At 40.1% G+C, this 22,241-nt stretch overlaps 1 protein-coding gene across 1 annotated transcript in view; it reads right to left on the bottom strand.

The window, feature by feature from the left end:
• Positions 1-21,877, bottom strand: part of LOC122795063 (deleted in malignant brain tumors 1 protein-like) — a 207,697-nt gene extending 185,820 nt beyond the window's left edge. Inside the window, exons 1-2 of the mRNA XM_044063638.1 lie at positions 21,760-21,877; positions 2,049-2,258 (exon numbers count right to left, since the gene is read on the bottom strand). Of these exons, the coding sequence (XP_043919573.1) occupies positions 2,049-2,258; positions 21,760-21,877 (328 nt within the window). The remainder of the gene's footprint in view (positions 1-2,048; positions 2,259-21,759) is intronic.
• Between the last annotated feature and the right edge of the window lie 364 nt (positions 21,878-22,241).

Here is a 22,241-nt window from a genome sequence, read left to right as displayed (position 1 = left end):
ACTGTGTATGGAATGGGGAGCCTAAGATAGGGAGAATGACTGGAGGGTGTGAGCGCGCTCCTGTGTGTGTTGTGGGGACTGAAACAGTTGGCCTAGGGCACTGTTTCACCTAAGTCCAGACCTATATATAGAGTTGCTATAATGCATCATTGTTGCAGCTAAATTGTAGTAACTGTACCTCTGTATGATGGTGATGAGCCAACATATTGTGGTACATAAGCCTGTTGTAATGTAAGAGCATTGCAGCTACAGGTCAGTCTCTGCATACTACTCCTAAATGTTTGCAGCATGAACTAAAAGGTTACTTAGGAGGGGTGGCAGTGACAGAGTGATACTTAGACTAGAAGTGCCTAGGGGGGGCTCCAACTTGACATTTACTGGGGACCCCCAAAATGCTAAAACCGGCCCTGACTGTAACCATGAGAGTAAAAAACTTTTGATCTGGAGGAAATACGGAACTACAACCCCAATTTTACAAAGCTTTATTCAAGAAAATAAAACCATCATAAGGTGTTTGAGTGCTTTACTTCATTAGGTAGTGTTACGTGGTCGAACTTCTTCAGAAATACAAGGTGTTTGAGTGCTTTACTTCATTAGGTAGTGTTACGTGGTCGAACTTCTTCAGAGCTTTACTTCATTAGGTAGTGTTACATGGTCGAACTTCTTCAGAGCTTTACTTCATTAGGTAGTGTTACGTGGTCGAACTTCTTCAGAGCTTTACTTCATTAGGTAGTGTTACGTGGTCGAACTTCTTCAGAGCTTTACTTCATTAGGTAGTGTTACGTGGTCGAACTTCTTCAGAGCTTTACTTCATTAGGTAGTGTTACATGGTCGAACTTCTTCAGAGCTTTACTTCATTAGGTAGTGTTACGTGGTCGAACTTCTGCAGAAATACAATTCTTAACTTGCAGATTCATGCATTTAAGACTTTTTTATGGCTACTGAGGGGCATCGGTTAGCTCCACCTTATCTGATCCATTTTAGTAAACTTTTTACATTTAGGTTCCCATTCAAGCCTGGGGGCGTGTCAGCCTGGAGTTTCACCTACTGTCTAAGTTCTCTGACGTCCAGCTGGGGGTTGGTATCACCATGGGGGGATGGTGACTTTGTCCAGGATTATGAAGAGGAATTTAGTGCAAACTGGGCTGATATATTTGTGTTTTGCTAGAGCGTTTTTAGTATCTTGGTATATGTTATGTATACAAATGCATATATAGCAATATTACAACTCTATGCAACAATGTAAACAGTGGGTTTTATACATTTTCCCTACTGTTGTACAACCCCTGAAATGGCATATATAAGTTTTGGGTGTATGTGGGAGGGATGCAACCCTTAGCATGAGTGGTACAAAGAAAGAAGAGAAAGTAAATGTATGTTTAGGATTTTATGCAATTGACCAAATGTAGTTGATGTTTTGCCATCAGTGAATATAGATGATTATTAGGCTAATGACCTTAGGGTGCCTTTTTAAACCTAGACATGCTTTCTAAGGTGAGCATCAAACCCTGTACCTTATGTCTGTGAGTTAATCACTTTAACCATTAACCCAGTCTTCAAGCCCTTAAGTTCATACCAGGCTAACTGCTCATGTAAGCCATTTTAAGCCTAGCTAATTATCCACTTTGAGAATCAAACTCTGCACCTTGTGTTTGCATGGTAAACACCTTAACTATTATTCCAGTTAGAGGTATTCTAGAGTTGCAATGTTTGTCTATTTATTCATGTATACACCCAAGTGTGTGTGTGTGTGTGTGTGTGTGTGTGTGTGTGTGTGTGTGTGTGTGTGTTGCATGTATCATTGCATTTTAACAGTGGAGTCCAATATAATAAGAGGTGTTGAACTTTTGATTCCTGAAAAGAAATACTACTTAAGTTGGTCAAAGAAAATGATAATTGCTATTTTATTAGTCAGTTTATATATATAAAAAATAATTTACCAGTGCAGGTGACACCAACATCCTGTGAGTGACTGCAGCTATCCCAGACCCACTCGTTAACAAGACAGTTGAATAATGATGGTTCTGTGCCAGAGCATTGCAGGTTACCTAACCAGACAGTTCCACTACCCTGTCCATAGTCTGCATTAGTGTTTGCCATTGTTGCATGTCCACAACCCAGCTGCTGACACACAACTTCAGCATCGTGCATGTCCCAGCCAGAGTCGCAGACTGTTCCCCAGGTGTTGTTGATATAAACTTCAACTCTTCCAGTGCAGTTTTCATGACTGCCAGCAAGTCTTATATTCAGAGTTGATCCTGAAATGTTAAAGAAAAAAGAATGACTTTTTTTGCAGACAGAAGTTATAAATGTAAAGGTATCAGTGGTGACTATTGAGTCAGAATCAATTTCAACTTGGAAATAAAAACAGCATTCCATGCACACATTCACTATTTACTTATTTGTTTATTGATTTATCTCATCATTCATTTGCTGCTGGTGTAATTTGACTATTTCCAGCTAAGACATTAACTCAGCGGCAAATCTTGGTAAGATTGCAAAATTATTTATTTATTTATTTTATGTATTTGCAATTGTTACTGGGAAAGTCCACTGGGCCAAAAAGTACCCATTTTTAGTGGAGGCCTGGGGAGAAAAGCTCCACAATAAAATACAATACTTTTTGTAATTTGAATAACAAACTAAATGGCTACAACACAACTTTTTAAACAGAATATAAGGTATAAGAAAGTTTTGAATGGGATACATAGTTTTCAACTAAGAAGGCAAAGTGGTTGCACATAAATCTGTCAAGAGACAATACATGTTATCAAGGTACAGAAATTAGATTGCTAACAAAAAAGATGGAGGTTTTTGCAGGTAATGCGGGAAGACAAAAACAGAATAGCTGAACATTTGTTGGATATCAGACATGGCAGGTTAACCAATGCTTTAAGAAGACATATTAATACACATAAGGACCACAAATTCAAATTCTTGGTTATTCAACAGGTTGTTAAAGATTCTCAGGGTAAAATTTTAGATATTCACCTAGATATATGTGAACTTAAATGGCAGTTGTGTTTAAACACAACTGAGTATCCAGGTATAAATGAAACTACTGCAGTCACATGTGTTTTAAAATTGAATAATATTTTAGGTTAAAGTTTTTTAGTGTAGTGATATTTGTATACATAAAATACATGTTTTTTTTATTTATGTATGCTATTTTAATTGTTAATTGATGGTTAATTAATGAATAAATTAATTAATGATTTGTTTTTTTTATATAAAGGCTGGGTGGGTCATTTTTCATTGTTCTGAGGAACCCCCTGTTGGTGGGAAGAAAGCGTTAACCTTTGTGAATAAAGAATTGTACCCTGCAGTAGCTGTGTCATGCTGTGCTTGTGTGGTTCTACAGTTTTTGTGGCATTTGGTTGAGAAGAATGCAGGAAGAAGGTAAGGAAGATGAGGGTAGGTTATAGGTGGTGAAGAGTTACCACATGAGCATAGCCATCGGGAGGAAAGATGTTGTCTCAAGGATTTTTTGAAGAAATAAATATTAGTAGTGGATCTTAGTGATGGTGGGAGGGAATTCCAAAGTCTAGTGGTGGAAAAGGAGTGGAGCAACTGACCAGCAGGGAGGTTAGGTTTTTCTATTAACAAGAAAGTTTGATTTTCATAGCGGAGAGGTCTATTAGGGTGGTAAAGTGTAAATACGGAAGAAAGTGCAGGGCAGCTGGATTAGTCTATGGGCAGTTGTTAGTTGAATATATGTAAAATGCTGAGGAAGTTCTAGCCAGTTTAGTAGTCGAAGAGATGTACAGTGGTGTGATAGGTGTTTTCCATTTGTGACAAACTTGGCAATTTTGTTATAGATGAGTCCAGCTTGGATTTAAGGCTGGTCTGTATGTGTGTGAAGAGAGAAGCACTGTAGAAAAGGGATAGTAGCAGGAAATAGGAGGCAATGGATAGTTTTGAGGAATAGTTGAGGAATGTTTTGTGACAGTAAAGCATTCCTAGTTTCTGGTGAGCTTTTTTGATGTGGTTGAGAATATGCATGTCGAAAGTTAAGTGTTCATCTAAGGTGACACCTAGAAGTTTAGTGTGTGTGACAACCTTGATGGTAGTATTATCTTGGGAGAGAATAGAGAAAGAGTCTCTGTTAATAGTAAAGGAACTCTTACTGCAGAATAGCATAAGCTTAGTTTTTTAGGGTTTAAGGCAAGGTGGTTGTTAGCCATCCATATTTCTGTTGAGCTGAGGGCAGACTGGGTAAGTTTCAGGAGTTCAGTTGGAGAGTTGGCAGTGCAGATGATAGTGGAATTGTCTGCATATTGGATGACTGAGCTGTTAGTGAGAGAGGAGTGGAAGTCATTGATGAAGATGTTGAAGAGTATAGGGCCTAAGTTGAATCCCTGGGGAAAACCAGTAATAATACTCCGAAAAGGAGCAAAAGAGTTTTGCCACCAAGAGTGTCGCCATTGGTGGCTTGTTGCCTATCAGTGAGGTAGTTAGAGAACCAGTGAAGGGTGGAGGTAGAGATCCTTAAGTTGGATAGTTTTCTGAGAAGGAAAGGGTGGGAGATGGTATCAAAGGCTTTAGAAAAGTCAAGAAATAGAGAAGAGACAAGTTTTCCACCATCACAAGCCCAATTGACAGAGTCACAGAAGGATATAAGAGCTGTGGTGGTGTTATGGTTGGGTCGAAAACCATGTTGGGTTGCTGATAGGTTGTTGTCAAGTAGATATTTAAGGAGTTGGCTGTGGATGCATTTCTTGAGAACCTTAGAGATAGGGGAGAGAATTGCAATGGGTCAAAAGTTAGATAGGTCATTATTGTTTCCACCTTTGTGCAGTGAGAGAATGAATGCTTTTTTTCCAAATGTTGGGGACATAAGACTCTTGAATGGACCCATTAAGAAGTATACTGACTGGGTAGGCAATGGAATTAGTGGCTTTTTGAAGGAAATCTGGGGGTATGTTATCAGGGGCATTATTGCATGATTTCAGTTTTAGAATTAGTTTCTCTACTGTGGCTGTAGGGATGGGTGATAGTGAGAATTTGTGAGAGGTGTGGGTGGAGCTATTTAAAGATGGAGGGTCAGAGAGGTTGGGATGATTGTGAGGGATGCTAGTGTTGAGATCAGCTATGACATTTATGAAAAAGGTGTTGAAAAGTATGGCTATTTCACTAGGGTTTTTTTCTTGATTTGGACAGGGATTATTGTTTCATCCTGGGGATAGTAGTCTGTTGACTGAGTTCCAGAAATATGTGGGATTCTGTTTGTGCTAGTCTTGTAAGTTATGATAGTATTTTCTTTTATCTTTAATAACGAGGCACTTTACCTGGTTGTGAAGGTGTCTGTATGTTATGAGGTCAGACCGTTAGAGGATTTTTGTGTTTATGCCAAAGTTTCCAGGCTTTGTCTCTAGCAGCCATGTTCTGTTTGGTTGGGCTAGTGAGAAATGGGGCATGATAACCTTTTACACGTTTTAGTCAGGGAGGTGTGAGGCTGTTTAATATGTTGAGGAATGTGGAACTGAAAAATTATACAGCATCATCTAAGGGAAGTATTTTTAAGGGATCCCAGATGATACTGTTTAAAAATTCATTAAAGGTTGTAGGACAAAAATGTGATAAGTCTATGGTGTTTTTGTACTGATGTCTATTTAATGTTGGTGTGGTATTACGTAAGATAAAGGCAGGTAAGTGGTCACTAATACTGTTTGGGAGAGTCCCTGCATGGAGATTTTGTTGGGGTCAGAGACCATGATCCAATCTAAGATTGTCCCACAGTTGTTTTTATTTGGTTCTGGTGATTTCAGTGATTAGCTGGGTGTAGTTATATAGGTGATGTTAGTGGACGAGTGTTGCTCTGAGACATCAAGCCAATTAATATTAACATCGCCAAGAATTATAGTTTCTGTTGTTATGTTTTTGGATGTCCAGGCTAGGATTTCATCTAAGATGGGTATATTATTATTACCAGGGGGAATATACAGGACAATGATATAGAGGTATTTATTTTCATTGAGTTTTAGGAAGTCTATTCTGATTTCTGCTGTAGAGACGTTAGGTATGGGTGAGTTGTATGAGACTATGTTGAAGGTGCTGGGGTAGATTAGAGCTACCCCCACCACCTTTCCTCTTTGGTTTATCAGAACTCAAGAATGCAAAGCCAGGATGAAGGAATTCTGAACTTTTTATGTATGGTTTTAGCCAGGTTTCTGTAGTGGCAAATATGTCAGGCCTGTTATGAGTAATCCAGGCATGGAAGTTGGGGATTTTGTTTCAAATGCTTTGCAGGTTAATTGTGGTTAGATTTAGAGATATGTAGGGGCTATGACAGTTGGGTGAGGAGGAAAGAGGACCTGGATTGGGATGGATGTCACCACTTAGGGTTAGTTTGGAGTATTTAAGTAGGGAAATAGTGAGCTCCTGTTTCTTTTTTATGTTATGGTGTGGGTAGGTGGGATGGTTTATTTTATCATTATTTATGAGGAGTATTTTTAGTTTGAAACAGAGGACATCGCCATTTTTGCATAGATTAGAAGATATATTGGAAAAGGGACTGAGAGGTGGACTTTGTGTGGAGGTTATGGAAGTGGGTTTCAGGTAAAAATTGTTAATTTGTAGTGGGTTAAGTTGTAGTAGGAGGGTTAAAGGTAACAGGAGACTAAAAGATATTAATTTGTTCATAGGTGGCATTTTGTTATGGTTAGTTGTAAAGAGGTAGAGTAGTAGGTTAGCAGATATGAAGTTAAATATGGTATTGTTTAACAAGTAGTGGAGGTGGAGGAGGAGACTAGGTGTAGTTGTTAGTAGGAGGATAAGCAGGTGTGTGTAGGTTAACAGGTTTTAATTAGCAGATTGATTGGAAAGGAATAGGGATTGGATGGGAGTTAATTAGGGAAGGAGTTGGGTGAGAATAAATGTAATTGAAGTGGGGGTGGGTGTAAATGGGGGTAGGGTAGTTGAGTGGAGTGAGCCCAAACTCAGTGAGGGCAAATGGAGAGGGTAGAATTGCAGAACCATGGTAAAGTGGAGAGATTTGAAGAGCAACTATCTGTCTAGCAGGAAACAGATTATAGCAAGTCAGCATAGGAATAATGGGTGGAAGGGGTTGTAGCAATGAAGTATGTGAAACTGCAAAGCTTCCAGGTGTGTGCAAGATGGTGTAAGGGGTACATACAGAGGAGTATTTTAGCCTCTGGAGGCCAATTATAGTCTAAGTCAAAAGAGTAATTATGCTATAAACTCTATGACCTTTAAAGAAAACAGTAGTTAGAGTGACAGAGGGGTGTTCAGATGGTGGGCTGGGGGTGATTTCACAAGAACTGAGTAGGGGTACTGAAAGGGGTTGAGAAAGTAGTGTGCACACCACTAGCCAGTACTTATTGTAAGCTAGAGCCCATACATTTAACAATTGCAAGAAACATAACCTTTAACATAAGGTTAAATGAATACTTGCTTTACAACAACAGCTGCGTTTTTATCAAACTGACATACTCAATGCCTGAGGTAGATTGAGGGCATGCTGTGCAGTTCAGCTAGGTAATTTTCCCACTGTGTCTTGACCAGTGAAGGAAGGGGTGCAGAAACACTCTATGTGGGCTGTTGTAACAGAGAGAAAAGAACAGAGTTGGCAAGGTAGTAGAGTTTAGGTGGCAGAGAGGTCATAGTAGGCAGGATAGTTATGGAAGATCAACAAAGCATAGAAGTGTAGGTACATGAGTTGAGCAGAGGGTGAAAGTAAAAGGAGAGTGAAGAGGGACAGGGTAGTTGAGAATGGGAAGGTAGGTTAATTGGTTAGATTAGTATGGTAGAATGGATATGGAAGATAGAGACAAGTTACTGTGTTTCACATACTAGTACACAGTTAAATAGCAATGCTCAAAGAAGGTAAATAAAACCAACTGTATTTGCTGCTGCTGAGGTGTTCGAATACAATCACATAAATGAGTGATCCATAATCGCAAAGCCACACTTAGTAGGAATGGCGTATATCACGCAAAGAAATTGAAAGCCACCAAGGCCATTTCAGGTAAAAGTAGAACTGAGAACAACCTTACGTAGCCTACAGGGAAATAACAGAATAAGCACGGTCAGCTGGTGTGGTAATACATGTATATGAGAAAATCTGGAATGGGTAACACTACAATATTGTACTGCCAGGATAGTAGTACAACAATTATACTCTAGCGACAGTCTGATGGGGCAGAAAAATTGTCCATAATGCAAAACATCACCATTTCAGTGTTGTTCAAACACTAGAGCAGCACCATAGAATATCGCATAGTAGAAACACTTTAAACAATGGCATTCAGGTTATTAGAGCAGAATATATGACTACCGTAACTTAACAGTACAGTATAGTTAAGCTACCCCCTACAGGACAAAGCCAAACATCTGACTACAAGCTAGCAATTGGCCATCACCACTGTGTAAAAATGGACAGACTAGTTTACTCAAACTGCGGCCTTCTTTGTTTTAACAGAAAAGAGGCCGTACTCAATGTTTACAATTCCATAGTCAGGCTGGCTAAAAAAACACAGAACAGTAGGTGCAAAATTCTGACAGCTTTATAATTACACAGTCAGGCTAGGCTAATAACCACAGAACAGTAGGTGCAAATACAGAAATTTATTGAACAAGTACTTATGTGACAGCACACTATAGCTCTGGTGAGCAGGACTGGGATAGCTAGTGGGTCAGCAGGTTATAACTGAGTAAAGATGGTGCCCATGAAGAACCAGACACTAAATAACCTCAGGTGAGGCAGGTAAGGAAAGAGGAGGGGTCTTGGAGGACAGAGGGGTAAATAGGGGGAGGGGCAAGGGGATAAGCAGGAACCACGGGTGAGTGGAGAGATTTGAAGAGAAACTATCTGTCTAGCAGGAAACAGATTAGAGAGAGTGAACACAGGAAGAATGGGTGAAAGGGGTTGTAAAAATGAGGTATGTGAAACTGCAAAGCTTCTAGGTGTGTGCAAGCTGGAGTAAGGGGTACATACAGAGGAGTATTTTAGCCTCTGGAAGGCCAGTTATAATCTAAGTCAAAAGAGTAATTAAGTTATAAACCCTATGACCCTTGAAGAAAACAGTAGTTAGAGCGACAAAGGAGGGTTCAGATAGTGGGCTGGGGATGATTTCACAAGAACTGAGGAACGGTACTGAAAGGGGTTGAGTAGGTAATGTGCACACCACCAGCCAGAACTTATTGTAAGCTAGAGCCCATACATTTAACAATTGGAAGAAACAAAACCTTTATTTATTTATTTACTTATTTCACATTTGTTAACCGGGTTAGTCCAACTGAGTTTGCAAACAAACCCATTTTCAGTGGAGACTCAAGGGGAAAAGCCCCATCAAACATAAGTAAAGATAAAGTGACATTATACAAATATTAAATAACAATCACAACACAAAATAATTGTAAAACAGAGAAGGTTATTAACTATTTGCATTGCATTGATATTAAGCAATCCATTTTCAGTGGCGACCCAAGGGGAAAGAGCCCCAGGAAACATAAGCAAAGATAAACATACAGGACAAAAACTATTAAAAACAACACTGTAAATACAAAATTAATCATAAAGAGAAAAACAAAAGAAAAAATTATGAACATTAAGGGTTATACTGATAGTAGTGGACTAAAATTTATTACATATAAGAGCAAAACAAAAAGATAATCATTGCTCAAAAGAAGGACAATGTATAGACATTGATAGGAAGTGGGGGGGATTAACAGTGTGTAGAATGGGAGGGGGCTATAGTAGGGCTATAGTAGTAGAGCTGAGGGTTTAGAAGATTAGTTTAAGCAGAAGTTACTAACAAAGAAAGAAAGTTAGTAAATGCAACAGGTTATACAGTGGGAAACTAAGACTACATGCAGTCAATGCAACGGCATAATTTCAAGTTTAGTAGGTGGGATTTAAGCTCCTTTTTAAAACAGGGAAGGAAAGGTTGGATCTAATATGGAGAGGGAGTTTGTTCCAATTTAGTGAGACAGAGTGTTTGTAAAGTAGTTTGCCAATATTCCTTTTGGGTTTATAAACTGAGAGAAGATGCTGATCAGCACTCCAGAGAAGCTGGGGGGTAGATATGGGAGTAACATGGGAAACAACAGCAGGGCAAGCAGAGGGGTTGTTGAGTATGGAAAAGGTAGTGTGGAGTTGCGATTGTAGGAGAAGGTGCAGAAATTCCAGCCACTGAAGTTTGTTTAGTGAGAGGCAGTGATGGGAAGAGAATAGTTGGTTTAGAATAAATCTGGCAATTTTGTTGTACGTTTGTTCCAGTTTCTGCACTGAGGAAGTTTGGATATTAACATAAGGTTAAAGGAATACTTGCTTTACAACAACAGTTACGTTTTCATCAAACTGATGTACTCAATGCCTGAGATGGATTGAGGGAACGGTGTGCAGTTCAGCTAGGTAATTTTCCACTGCATCTTGACCAGTGAGTGAGGGAGGGGGGCAGAGGCCTTCTATGGGCTGTCAATGCCTGAGGTAGATTGAGGGCATGCTGTGCAGTTCAGCTAGGTAATTTTCCCGCTGAATCTTGACCAGTGAGGGCGGGGGTACAGAGACCTTCTATGTGGGCTGATGGTGGCACATTATATCTCTGGTGGGTAGGGCTGGGATAACTAGTGGGTCGGCAGGTTAAAACTCAGTAAAGATATGTTTCTTTAAATACACAAGAAAACTTGTGTATTTAAAGAAAATCAACATGATCACTGCAGATCATCTTTTGAGACCGAGACCTTACAGCTACTAGGTAAAAAAAATCACTATTGTACAGCCATTATCTTATATCTCTTCAGCAGATGGATTTTTTTCTGTGTAATATTTCAACATATGTCTTTAATATTTGAAACCCTGTATTATCAAAGGTCATTACAGTAATGTAAACATAGGGCATAGCACACAAGAATAAAATGGTTACCTCCAGGTAATATATTTTTGTTAGCACACTTCAACAATTATGAAATGTATGTAGCTTGCTGGTCCTCAGGAAAAAATAATACACATCACCTCAGAACTATTTTATGAAGTTGGGATACTTAAGTTTGTTAAATTCATTCAAGGTTCAAGACACAAAAAATATTCTGAACTCGAAACTGTTTAAGCATAATATCATAACGCCATTTTAGAAAGGCATCTCAGCCTGCCATTCTATAGAGCTGATCAGACCCAGAACTGCTGATGTACACGTTGTATTGCTCCTTTTAAAATGATTCATAGTTAAGCCATTTAGGAATCAGATGCGTTTAATGCCATGCTAGAGACAGCAAGACTTCTGTGTTTAGAGCATAGTGTACAAAACTATCAAAAAAGCCATTGCTGTTTCATAAGACATGTATAGACATGGGTGGAAGAACCTTGTTTGTTATGCATGGTAAAAGACAGAAAATAAAATATCTAAAATGCATTGACATTTACTGTTTTTTTTTTTAATTTTGTGTAGCATTCAAAATGATCATTCATTGCACTGTACATACAAAGGGTTCATGTCAAATGAAAGGTGATGCAGCTTTATGACAACATTCATAAAAAAAAAAAAAAAAAATTGAAGTCAACCCAAATAGTGACCTGTACTGATTGTTTGGGCAAACAGTGAAAATCAAAGTATAAACAGATAGAAATTATTTTCCTGCAGTATGTATATTTGTTTCTCTAAGCTTTCCAAAGGTTATTATCTAAGTGAAAGAGAAATGCAAACTAGTCTATTGGAAGTCTTGACAAACATAAGCTGAGTGCACTCGCCAATAAGGTCTGGCCTAATGTGAAATTCAGTCCTAGACAAAGGGCCAAAAAGCTGAGTTTCACCCCAGCAGAATATTCTCCAGGTGCAGCCCCCCATTTCTTGAAAATCCCTATATTTCCAACTTCCTTTGGCAGTCCAGTTCCTTCCTCAAAGACTGCCCATCCCACTACTTTCTTTAATCATGGCTTATTTACTGTTCCATAACTGTGTAAGTGGACTGGTCTAAGGACCCTTTTCAGCTACAACCAGACACAGAGGAGCCAAGAAGTAATAAAGTACAGTTGTGTACACTTACCATAAATGTAGATGTTTGAGCGTATTCACTGTTGCAGTCATCACCTGTGGGTTATCCCTGCTGTGGTAGCCCTCGGTCGGCCCGAATACCAGAGTCAATGTTTTTCTGTGTCGGCTTCTGTCACTTGCTGCATGACAACAGGTCATCAATGCTATAAAGGAAGGCAGCCGACGCCATTACATCAGTTTTTCTTGCCCTAACCAGTCAGAGGCCCGAGTAAATATGGTAAAGTGGTCCTGGTGGCTAAAAGCCACAGTTAGAAACTTATGGCTCCCTAAAGAAAGAAGATATAAGGGGGAAGGAGGGTGAGAAACCAGAAATGCAACAGTGAATACACTCGAACATCTACATTTATGGTAAGTGTACACAACTGTACTATGTTCTTCATGTTTCACTGTTGCAGACATCACCTGTGGGAGGATTCCTAAAGCTGAGGAGAGAAGTGGTACGATTAGTAAGAGACCTAGGAATGGGTCAGCATGCCCTGCAGAACTGCAGAGGCAAACCCTGCCCTAGCCTTAGGAAATAGAGGTAGGTGGTAATGCTTGGTAAAGGTATGGACAGAAGTCCAGGTGGCAGCTTCCAGGATGTCCCTGGAGGGAACTCCTCTGAGGAATGCTGTGGAAGTGGAAGCTGACCTAGTGGAATGGGTTCAAATCAACTTGGGGGGTTCCTATGCCATCTGTAGCAGAAATGAATACAGTATGATATACATTTAGAAATGGTTTGTTTGGAAATGGGCTTCACCTCTGCCCCTGGGGCAAAGCTGACAAGTAGTTGGTCTGTTTTCCTGAAGGGTTTACTATGGTCCATATAGTATCTGAGCTGTCTGTGCATGTCTAGTGAGTGCAAAATTCTTCCCCCCTTGTTTTGAGGGTTAGGAATGAAGGTGGGGTAGATGTATGGCCTGGTTGAGAGTTACATTAGATACCACATTGGGCATAAAGGAGGGATTTGTCCTCAGGGAAACCCTGTCTGCATGGAAGATGATGAAGGGTTCAAAGGCCATCAGTGCCTGAAGTTCTAAAACCCTTCTGGATGAGGTGCTAGCCAGGAGAAAAGCAGTTTTTCAGGAGAGGTATTTTAGTTCTATTGAAGCAGCAGGTTCGAAGGGTGGTAAAGTTAGTTTTTCCAAAACATAATTCAGGTCCCAGCCTGGAGAGTGTGACCTTATGGGAGATCTGATATTAGAAGCCCCTCTGAGGAATTGTTTAATCAAAGGATAGGAAAATAGGGGCTGTTCTGTATCAAAATGAGCTAAAAAAGTCTGAGACAGGGATGTTAATAGAGGAGAAGGAGAGGTCACTATTAAGTAGGTCCACTAGGTAGTCCAGGATAAGAGGGATGGAAGGTTGTGAGGTATTGCCCCCTCTAGACTGGCTCCAGGAGCAGAATCTTTTCCATTTTCCTGTGTAAGATTTTCTGGTGCTGGGCCTGCTGGCCTCTGTGATAATGTCTAGGACCTGTTTGCTTAACAGGGGCCCCTTGTTTGCCTTTAGAGTATTAGCCATGCTGATAGTTTGAGAGTCTGCAAGTCTGGGTGCAGCATTTCACCCCCCACCTGAGTTAAGAGGTCTAAGATTAGGGGAAGCTGCTTGGGAGGCTGTAAGGTCAGAATGAGCAGAAATGGGTACTAATGTTGTCTGGACCAATCTGGAGCAATCAGGATGGCCTTTGGTCTCTCCTCCCTTATTCTGATCAGTACCTTGGGAATAAGAGGCAGAGGAGGGAATGCGTACACAAAGAGGGTGTTCCAGGGGAAAGTCAAGGCATCCACTTTCACGCTAGGTGGTGATACTCCCTGGTATAGAATTTTTTTCAGCTGATGGTTGAGATGCCAAAGAAAGAGATCCACCTTCAGAGTTCCCCACGCCTGAGTGATTTGTAAAAAGATTTTTCTGTGGAGCTGCTATTCGTGGGGGTCCAGTAAGTTTCTACTTTAGTGGTCTGCCAGGATGTTGTTGATCTCTGGCAGGTGTTGGGCTATCAGGTGTAGTCCCATGGAAGAGGCTGCCAGCCAAAAGTTCATGGCTAGCCTGCACAAAGGGTAAGATTGCCCTCCCCATTTGTTGATGTACCACATTACTGTGGTGTTGTCTGTTTTGATAAGGAGAACCCCTGGCTTGAGATGGGGTTTGAAGGATGTCAGAGCCTTTTGTACTGCCATCATTTCCTTCTGGTTGATGTTTAAGGGAAGGTGCTGGACATCCCAAAGACTTTGGGTGCACTCGTCTTCTAGGTGAGTGCCCCAAGCTATGTCTGAGGCATCAGTGGTAATGGTCTGCCCAGTTGGGTGGAGGGTGAAGCAAAGACCCTTGTTCTGGGTGCATACCCCTGCCCACCAAAGAAAGTTGGCCCTTATGCAGGGGATCAAAGGTAGAGAGGTCTCTAGAGGTTGAGAGTGCTGACACTAAAGGTTCTTTAGGTACCATTGAAGTTTTCTCATGTGAAGCCTGGCCAGAGGAATTAGAAGGATGCAAGATTCCATGTACCCCAAGGCTTGCAGGAACTTCCTCGCAGTGAGGTCACTTCTGGAAGCCAGCTGGATAAAATAGAAAGGCAGGAAGCTCTGCTTTTCTGGGGATAGTAAGGCCATTTGGGATGCTGTGTCCAGCAATGTACCCAATAAAATGATCTTCCTGGAGGGTGTTTGCCTTGATTTCTTCTCATTGATGGTGTACCCTAAGGAGGTTAGGAGGGTTTTGACAAAGAGGAGGTCCTTGAGGAGCTTTTCTTTGCAATCTGCTTGAATGAGGCAATCACCCAGATAAGGGTAAATTTGTATATTTTTTGCTCTTTAAAAGGCTAAGGCTGGGGCTAAGCATTAGGTGAATACCCTGGGAGCAGTAGATAAACCAAAGGTTAGTGCAGAGAACAGAATGTTGTGAGCCTGCTCTGAAACAAAGGACTTTCCTGCAGGATTCCCTTATGGGGATGTGGAGGTAGGCATCTTTTAGATCTGGAGTAACTAACCAGGCATTTTTTGTCAGCACAGTCAACAGCTGCTGTAAAGTTAGCATTTTAAATTTGGGGACCACCAGGAAGGTGTTCAGAATGGATAAATTCAGGATGGGGAACCAAGTGGCCTCTTTTCTGGGAACAAGGAATAGTCTGGAATAAAAGTCTTGGTCTGTTTGATCTGAGCAGACAGGTTCTACTGTCCCTACGGATATGAGAGTTTGGACTTGTTTCAATGGCTCTGCCCACTGATTTGGAGGTAAGTCTGGGTACCCTCTTGGAATTTGGAGCTTGTTGAAAGAGAAATTGTATCCCTGAAAAATTATCTTTAAGACCCATTGGTCCTTTGTTACAGAAAGCCAATTTTCTTTGCAGAGGGAGGACCTTCCTCCTAGTTCTTGGTGAGGGAAAAGAGGGCAGAGGGGGGAGACGGAGTCATTGAGAGTTTTTGCCATAGAGGGATGGCTTAGAACTCCCTGCCTTAGTAGTGGAAGTGGTCCACTGTTTGGTTCTCTGCTGTCCCTGGGATAGGAGTCTGGGTGGTCTGTCCCTGCGGGGCTTACATTGCCCCTGTCTGCTAGGTGTAGGAAAGGACCAATGTTTTGAGTGGAAATTCCTGTTGAACCTAGGAGGCTGTACCCAAAGGAAAACTTTTACTGTTTGCATAGATTTTGTTTTGTCTTCCATCTTTTTAAGCACCTCTTCTGCTTTTACTCCAAGCAAGCGGTCCTTATCCAAGGGTGCATCAACTAATTTAGATTTGACAGGATCGGGGAGAGGTTGTTCCTTCAACCATGCATGTCTCCTAATGACAGATCCTGACACTGCTGCCCTGCTTGAGGCTTCTAGGGCATCATATCCACAGTGTAATGAGTGTTTAGCCACTTGTCAAGTAGAGTGCAGTAAATCTGCTAACTCTTACGAATTGGCACAGTTAGGAAAAGTTGAAATCTTTTGTTGTAATGGTTCCAAAGTGTGTTGTTGATATTTTAACATGTTGAACTGACAGTTGAGTGCTGATAGCTAAGGTTGCAGAGGTGTATACTTTTTTTACCTCATCTGCCCAGAGCTCTGGAGTCTTTGTCAGAAGGAATAGGATTCTTTGCACAACTTGGTCCCTGTGTAATGACCTCCAAGTCTGCAGCAGGATTTCTGTTCAGGTATTTGTGAGAATCCAGTACTCTGTAATACCTGTCAGGTTTACTGGGAGCAGGTGGGAGGGCATCAGGAGTTAAGCTGGATTCATGGAAGACATCATTAACCACCTCTAAGACTGGAGGGATGGCCAAGGGTCTGTGCTCTGGCAGGTCTAGAAACTCTCTTAGTCTTTTCTTAGACTAATGGAAGTCCTGGGATTCCCAGTGGAAATGTTCCCTGAGGGTGTGAAGAGTTTCCCCAAAGGAAAAATCTTCTGGTGGGAAGGCAGAAGGAATGGATTCCTCTGCATCTGAATCCTCATAAGCAGTCAGAGGTTGTTGTTCCTTTTCAAAATCTGAATAGTCAGACTCCTCAGAATCCTGTTCTGTCAGTATTTCAGGAGTAAGTTCTCTTTTCCTCATAGAAGGTGTGGCCTGACTACCCCTGATAAGAGTGATAAGATCCTCCACCATTTTAAGCATTTGAGCTTGGGGTAAAATGGTGGCTAGATTTAGGTTCCTAGGAGTGGCCTTGCCTCTAGGCCTAAGAATATCCATCAGTCTGAGAGAAACAGTAGTCAGAGGAGATGTTTTTTGTCTAAATTTGGTAGTGCGAAAAACCTCCTCGGAAGCCGGTGCCTGTGTTGCAGCTCCAGACTCAACCAAGGCAGAGACAACCAAAGGCTCAGAAGATGAAGAAGATTTCTGCGGCATACTGAACTCCAAAAGGGTCTCAGCAGAGGTCTGTGAAAATATCAAACTGGGCATCAGGGGCTGCAAAGGTACTTCACTGAATTCCGGAGAGCTGACAACCTGCTTAGCGGTAGAGTCATCAGAAGGTTTAGCCTTGTGTGGTCTTTCTCTATCTTCATCCTTACTTTTTTTGGAATGTCTACTGATTGTAGGCTGATGGAAGCCATTTTAGAATGAAAATACCTGGCTACAATAAAAGCTCTAAGACGAATGATTCTCGCATTAAAGAGGGCACAGAACTGGCAATGGGGGACATGTCTGGACCTAAACAAGTGATGCAGTATGAATGGAAGTCTCGTGTGGTATTTGCTTTCCACAGGCGAGAGAATTGTTACCTTTGTCAGACATTGGTTAGTGCAAAAAAAAAAAAAGGAACCCCAATGGGGTACATAGCTTTAGACATTTTCAACTGTAATTCAAACTCTGGTAGCGACTGACCGGCGCACATGCGAACTGCTTCTGCTACAGGCTCCATGGCAAGAAAAACTGATGTAATGGCATCAGCTGCCTTCCTTTATAGCACTGATGACCTAATGTCATGCAGCAAGTGACAGCAGCCGATGCAGAAAAACACTGACTCTGGTATTTGGGCTGGCCGAGGGCTTCCACAGCAGGGAAAAGCCACAGGTGATGACTGCAAAAGTGAAACACGAAGAACATCAATATATTACAAATACACATTTGACACAAAGAAGTATCAACATGAAAATATGTTTATATATGAAAGTATATTTCTGAAATTCCAGTGATAGAAATATTTGAGAGAATGAATAGAACAATATAAAAGAACATATCATATATAGATGGCTAAGAGCAGTGGTGAATAATTGGAGCTAACTATGGTCGCTAAAACATATGCAAGCTCAGTCTTTATGGAGCTATACAGAAACAGCTTTTTTGAAATTGTCAAGGAACTATTTTCCATTTATACTGGAAGGCAGATTTTTTCCATTTTGCTGGTTTTAGTCTGGAGAAAGCTAGTTCACCCATAACAGTTTTAAAAGGAGACCTGCTGAGGGTGATAATGTTATCCTGGGAATTTCAAAGAAAGTAAGATTGCTCTCTGAACTGGAGAAATCTTCTTAATGGTAGGCAATAACTCTGTTTTAGTACTTTATATACTGGTGTGGTGAGTAAGGTTTCTCTTTCAGTAATAAGATGCCAGTTCAGCTTTTTCAAAAGAAGGTAGTGATGATTGCACGAGCCAATCAGAAGGGTAAATCTGCAGATTTTATTTTCTGTAGCCTGTAGTCTTTAGGTATTTTAGGTAGAATGAAATTTCAAAAGGCATAAACCACATTCAGTTCTTGGTAGAATTAGATTTTTTAACTAAGGCCATCTAACTATTGATCAAAGAAGGTAAGAAATTGTGTAGTTGAGTTTCAGTTGTTAAAAGAACCTTATTTGTGATATTATAAGTGTGGGAGAGTAAGGTGAGACAGCACTCTAATGATGCCTAAGAAGTTTCATATTCAGAGACATAAGGGATGATATTGTTTTGTCAGTAACAGAAATACTTGAACCTGGGTTTACTATCATATCAGCAATAACAGAATCATAGACGTGAAAACAAAAAGAGCAACTGACAAAAAAGTCGAATGCGGAAGTGGAGAATGTTCAAATTCGACACAATTCGAACATTCACTACACTTTCACAACTGATATTACTGTGCAACACAGTAAAGAAAGATTTTGCCGGGGGCAAGCCCCCCTTTCACTCCTTGCGACTTATATATACAAACTCCAAGATCACACTACAGTGAGGGAAAGGGTACATTTCCCGATCCCCACTATACTGCGATCTGCATTAAAATGTAGAAAGGCACAACATTTGATGCTGTACTGCATTCGCTGTTATGCGTTTTTAAATTTATTTATTCATTCTTTCATTACTATCGAATGGGGCGTTTCAGAATAACAGAAATCAAACAAAGTCTGATCACCCATTTGATAGTAAACCATGAGCCTGATGGGATTTATGTAGTAAGGAGAGTAATATCAACACAATAACCAAGCAAGTACAAACGTTCTCTGGATTTATTAAAACAGCCAACACTTTTCAAAATAAGCAAAGCTTTCAGGTTAAAAAAAAAGCCGTTTTAAATAGTAAAACACATAATCACATCACACAGCCAACCAATAACAAAATAACAAAAAATATTTCATAAAATGAATGCAACATTAAATGCTTCTTATATAAAATAGGTTTCAAACTTACTGTATTGTTTAATCCAGGATATACATCTGCTCTCAACCTGAGAATCCAAGAGTATTCTACATTTTCTAAGATGTTGTTTACATCCCCATCCCCTCATCATCTTCTTTCAGCTGTTCCCGTTAGGGGTTGCCACAAAGGATCATCTGTTTCCATTTCTTCCTGTCCTCTGCATCTTGCTCTTTTACACCAACTGCCTGCATGTCCTCTCTCACCACATTAATAAACCTTATCTTAGGCCTTCCTCTTTTCCTCTTACCTGGCAGCTCCATCCTTAACATCCTTTTCCCAATATACCCAGCATCCCTCCTCAACACATGTCCAAACCAACGCAATCTTGCCTTCCTTGCTTTGTCTCCAAACTTTCCAACCTGAGCTCACCATTTAATATACTGATTCCTAAACCTGTCCATCCTAGTCACACCCAGTGCAAATCTTAACATCTTTAACTATGCCACATCCAGCTCTGACTGCTGCCTTTTTGTGAATGCCACCGTCTCCAACCCATATAACATAGCTGGTCTCACTACCCTCTTGTAGACCTTCCCTTTCACTCTTACTGGTACCCGTCTGTCACAAATCACTCCTGACACTCTTCTCCACCCATTCCACCCTGCCTGTACTCTCTTCTTCACCTCTCTTCCACACACTCCATTACTCTGAACTGTACATCCCCTCCCCTATTACTTCTATATACAACTTTAATAACTCTAAATCTGAATATATGTCCCATACCATTATCTGCCACATGTTTCACTAAGGCATTAGTCATAATACCTCTCTTGATCTCTGACTTATGTTCTATAATACAGTATTTTAATTTTCTATTACATTTTCCTACATAAAAAGAATTACATTGTACACATGTTGCCAGATAAACAATTTGAATGGTGTTACAAGTGGCATAACAACTGAAAACATATTCAGTTTTAGTGACGAGGTGGGTGAAATATGTATTGGTAACAATATCCTTGCAACAACTACAAGTAAGGCAGGGTATGTCCCTTTTCTTTGGTAACCATTATTTTTCTTAGATGCCATATCTTTATAGCACAGTCTTCTCCTTAGATTTCTCCCATTCCTATATGCAAAACCATGTTGTTCACTAATTATATGTCTGAGCTCAGGCATAGTAAAAGTATACTCCAATTCTTACGTGTGATATATTCCACTTCCCTTGTCCTATTATTATATGTAATAATGAAAAAGGAAAAGCCCTGTTTGCTGAGTCATGGAAAAAAACACAAAAGTCCAGTGCAAAAGAAAAAAATGTTCCAAACACTAAAACCAAGGATAAGCCAAAATCCAATAAAAATCCAAGTAAGAATCCAAATAAAGTTCCACATAAACCTTTATTGCATAGGTAAGCGCTTTCGCAACCTCTCCTGGTTGCTTCCTCAGACCAAAACAAACATGCTTAATAACAATCCCCTTTTTATAATACACATCACACAAGACCCACCAATCCCCGTGGAGAATACAAGACGCCAATGCTTTCCAGATTTAAAGAGATACACACTCTTTTAAATCAGATAAAAACGTATATGTAGAAAATGCATATAAAAAACATGTAGAAATACATATAAAAACACGTAAAAAGTGTGTATAAAAATATATAAAAATGTGTGTAAACAGCCTAAAAGCACTGTAAAGCTTGCTTGCATGTCCTATTTGAAACATAACCCTAGTTCCAGAGCACAGCAGATTGCTTCATACTACTTTCTTCCTAAGTTTCCTGTTCTTCAGAACAGGTTTAAGGGATATATAATCATTCAGCCCTGGTGATTTATGTGCAGCCAGTGTCAAAATCCATCTAAGCTCTTTCTGTTCAGTTCTATTACTTAAATCCCCACCTCTCATATTTTCTACTAAATTGTCTATAATGGAGAAATTAAAATAATGGTTCTCCCACTGCTGCAACATATGTTTGGCTATTGCGCTATGTTCCTGCCCTCTCCTAAAACAGTAGAAGTGATCCTGTATCCATTCTCTGAGGCGTCTGCTGGTTTTCCCAACATAGAATGTGTCACAGCATACACAGTGGTCTAAATATATCACATCCTTAGTCTGACAGTCCCCCATGGCACTAAATTTATATGATTTCTGTGTTATGGGGTGTACAAATATCTGTTGGTTTCAATGTACTGACAGAATGCACATTTGTTGCATCTCACTGTCCCATAGGTAACCAGAGGGGGATGTTCCATCCTTTCTTTATAGCAGAGCATTCCTCTGAGTGATTGATTGATTATATATCCCTTAAACCTGTTCTTAAGAACAGGATACTTAGGAAGAAAGTAAGATGAAGCAGTCTGCTGTGCTCTGTAACTAGGGTTATGTTTCAAATTGGACATGCAAGCATGCTTTACAGTGCTTTTAGGCTTTTAACACACATTTTTATATACGTTTTATACAGACTTTTTATGTGTTTTTATATGTATTTCTACATGTTTTTTTATATGCATTTTCTACATATACGTTTTTATCTGATTTAAAAGACTGTGTATCTCTTTGAATCTGGAAAGCATTGGAGTCTTGTATTCTCCACGGAGATTGGTGGGTCTTGTGTGATGTGTATTATAAAAAGGGGATTGTTTTTAAGCATGTTTGTTTTGGTCTGAGGAAGCAACCAGGAGAGGTTGCAAAGTTACCTATGCAATAAAGGTTTCTGTGGAACTTTATTTGGATTCTTACTTGGATTTTTATTGGATTTTGGCTTCTCCTTGGTTTTACTGTTTGGAACATTTTTTCTTTTACATTGGACTTTTGTGTTTGTTCCATCACTCAGCAAACAGGGCTTTTCCTTTTTCATTATTGCTTGTTATTGTGTTTTAGCCCCGTTTACCATGGCAGAAGGAGAATATGTTGGTCAATCGTTTGTCGATAGGACTGATGGGGATGTGTATTGTCAACGCTTTCTACAACTAATGAAATTGGATTCGAATCCATTACTAACTGGTGAGTTTCCACCTCAGTTAGAATATGACAAGGATGATAATCAGGAATGGATTGATGTGAGGCAACTAGCACTAGAGAATGATTTATATAGACTGAAAAAGATTGCATCTTCAGAGATTTCACATGGAAGCCAGTGTTAAATTTAAAGTAGTACCCAGGTTTTTACGAGTAATGAATATGCCCTCATATGGTTCTCTTTATCCAGTACTGCTAGTGAA

This window comes from Protopterus annectens, chromosome 2.part1 (assembly GCF_019279795.1).
Source record: "Protopterus annectens isolate FY-2018-M chromosome 2.part1, PAN1.0, whole genome shotgun sequence".
Classification (NCBI taxonomy): Eukaryota; Metazoa; Chordata; order Ceratodontiformes; family Protopteridae; genus Protopterus; species Protopterus annectens.
The sequence above is the reverse complement of the archived record's forward strand: the minus strand, read 5'-3'. Positions and strand labels throughout refer to the sequence as shown.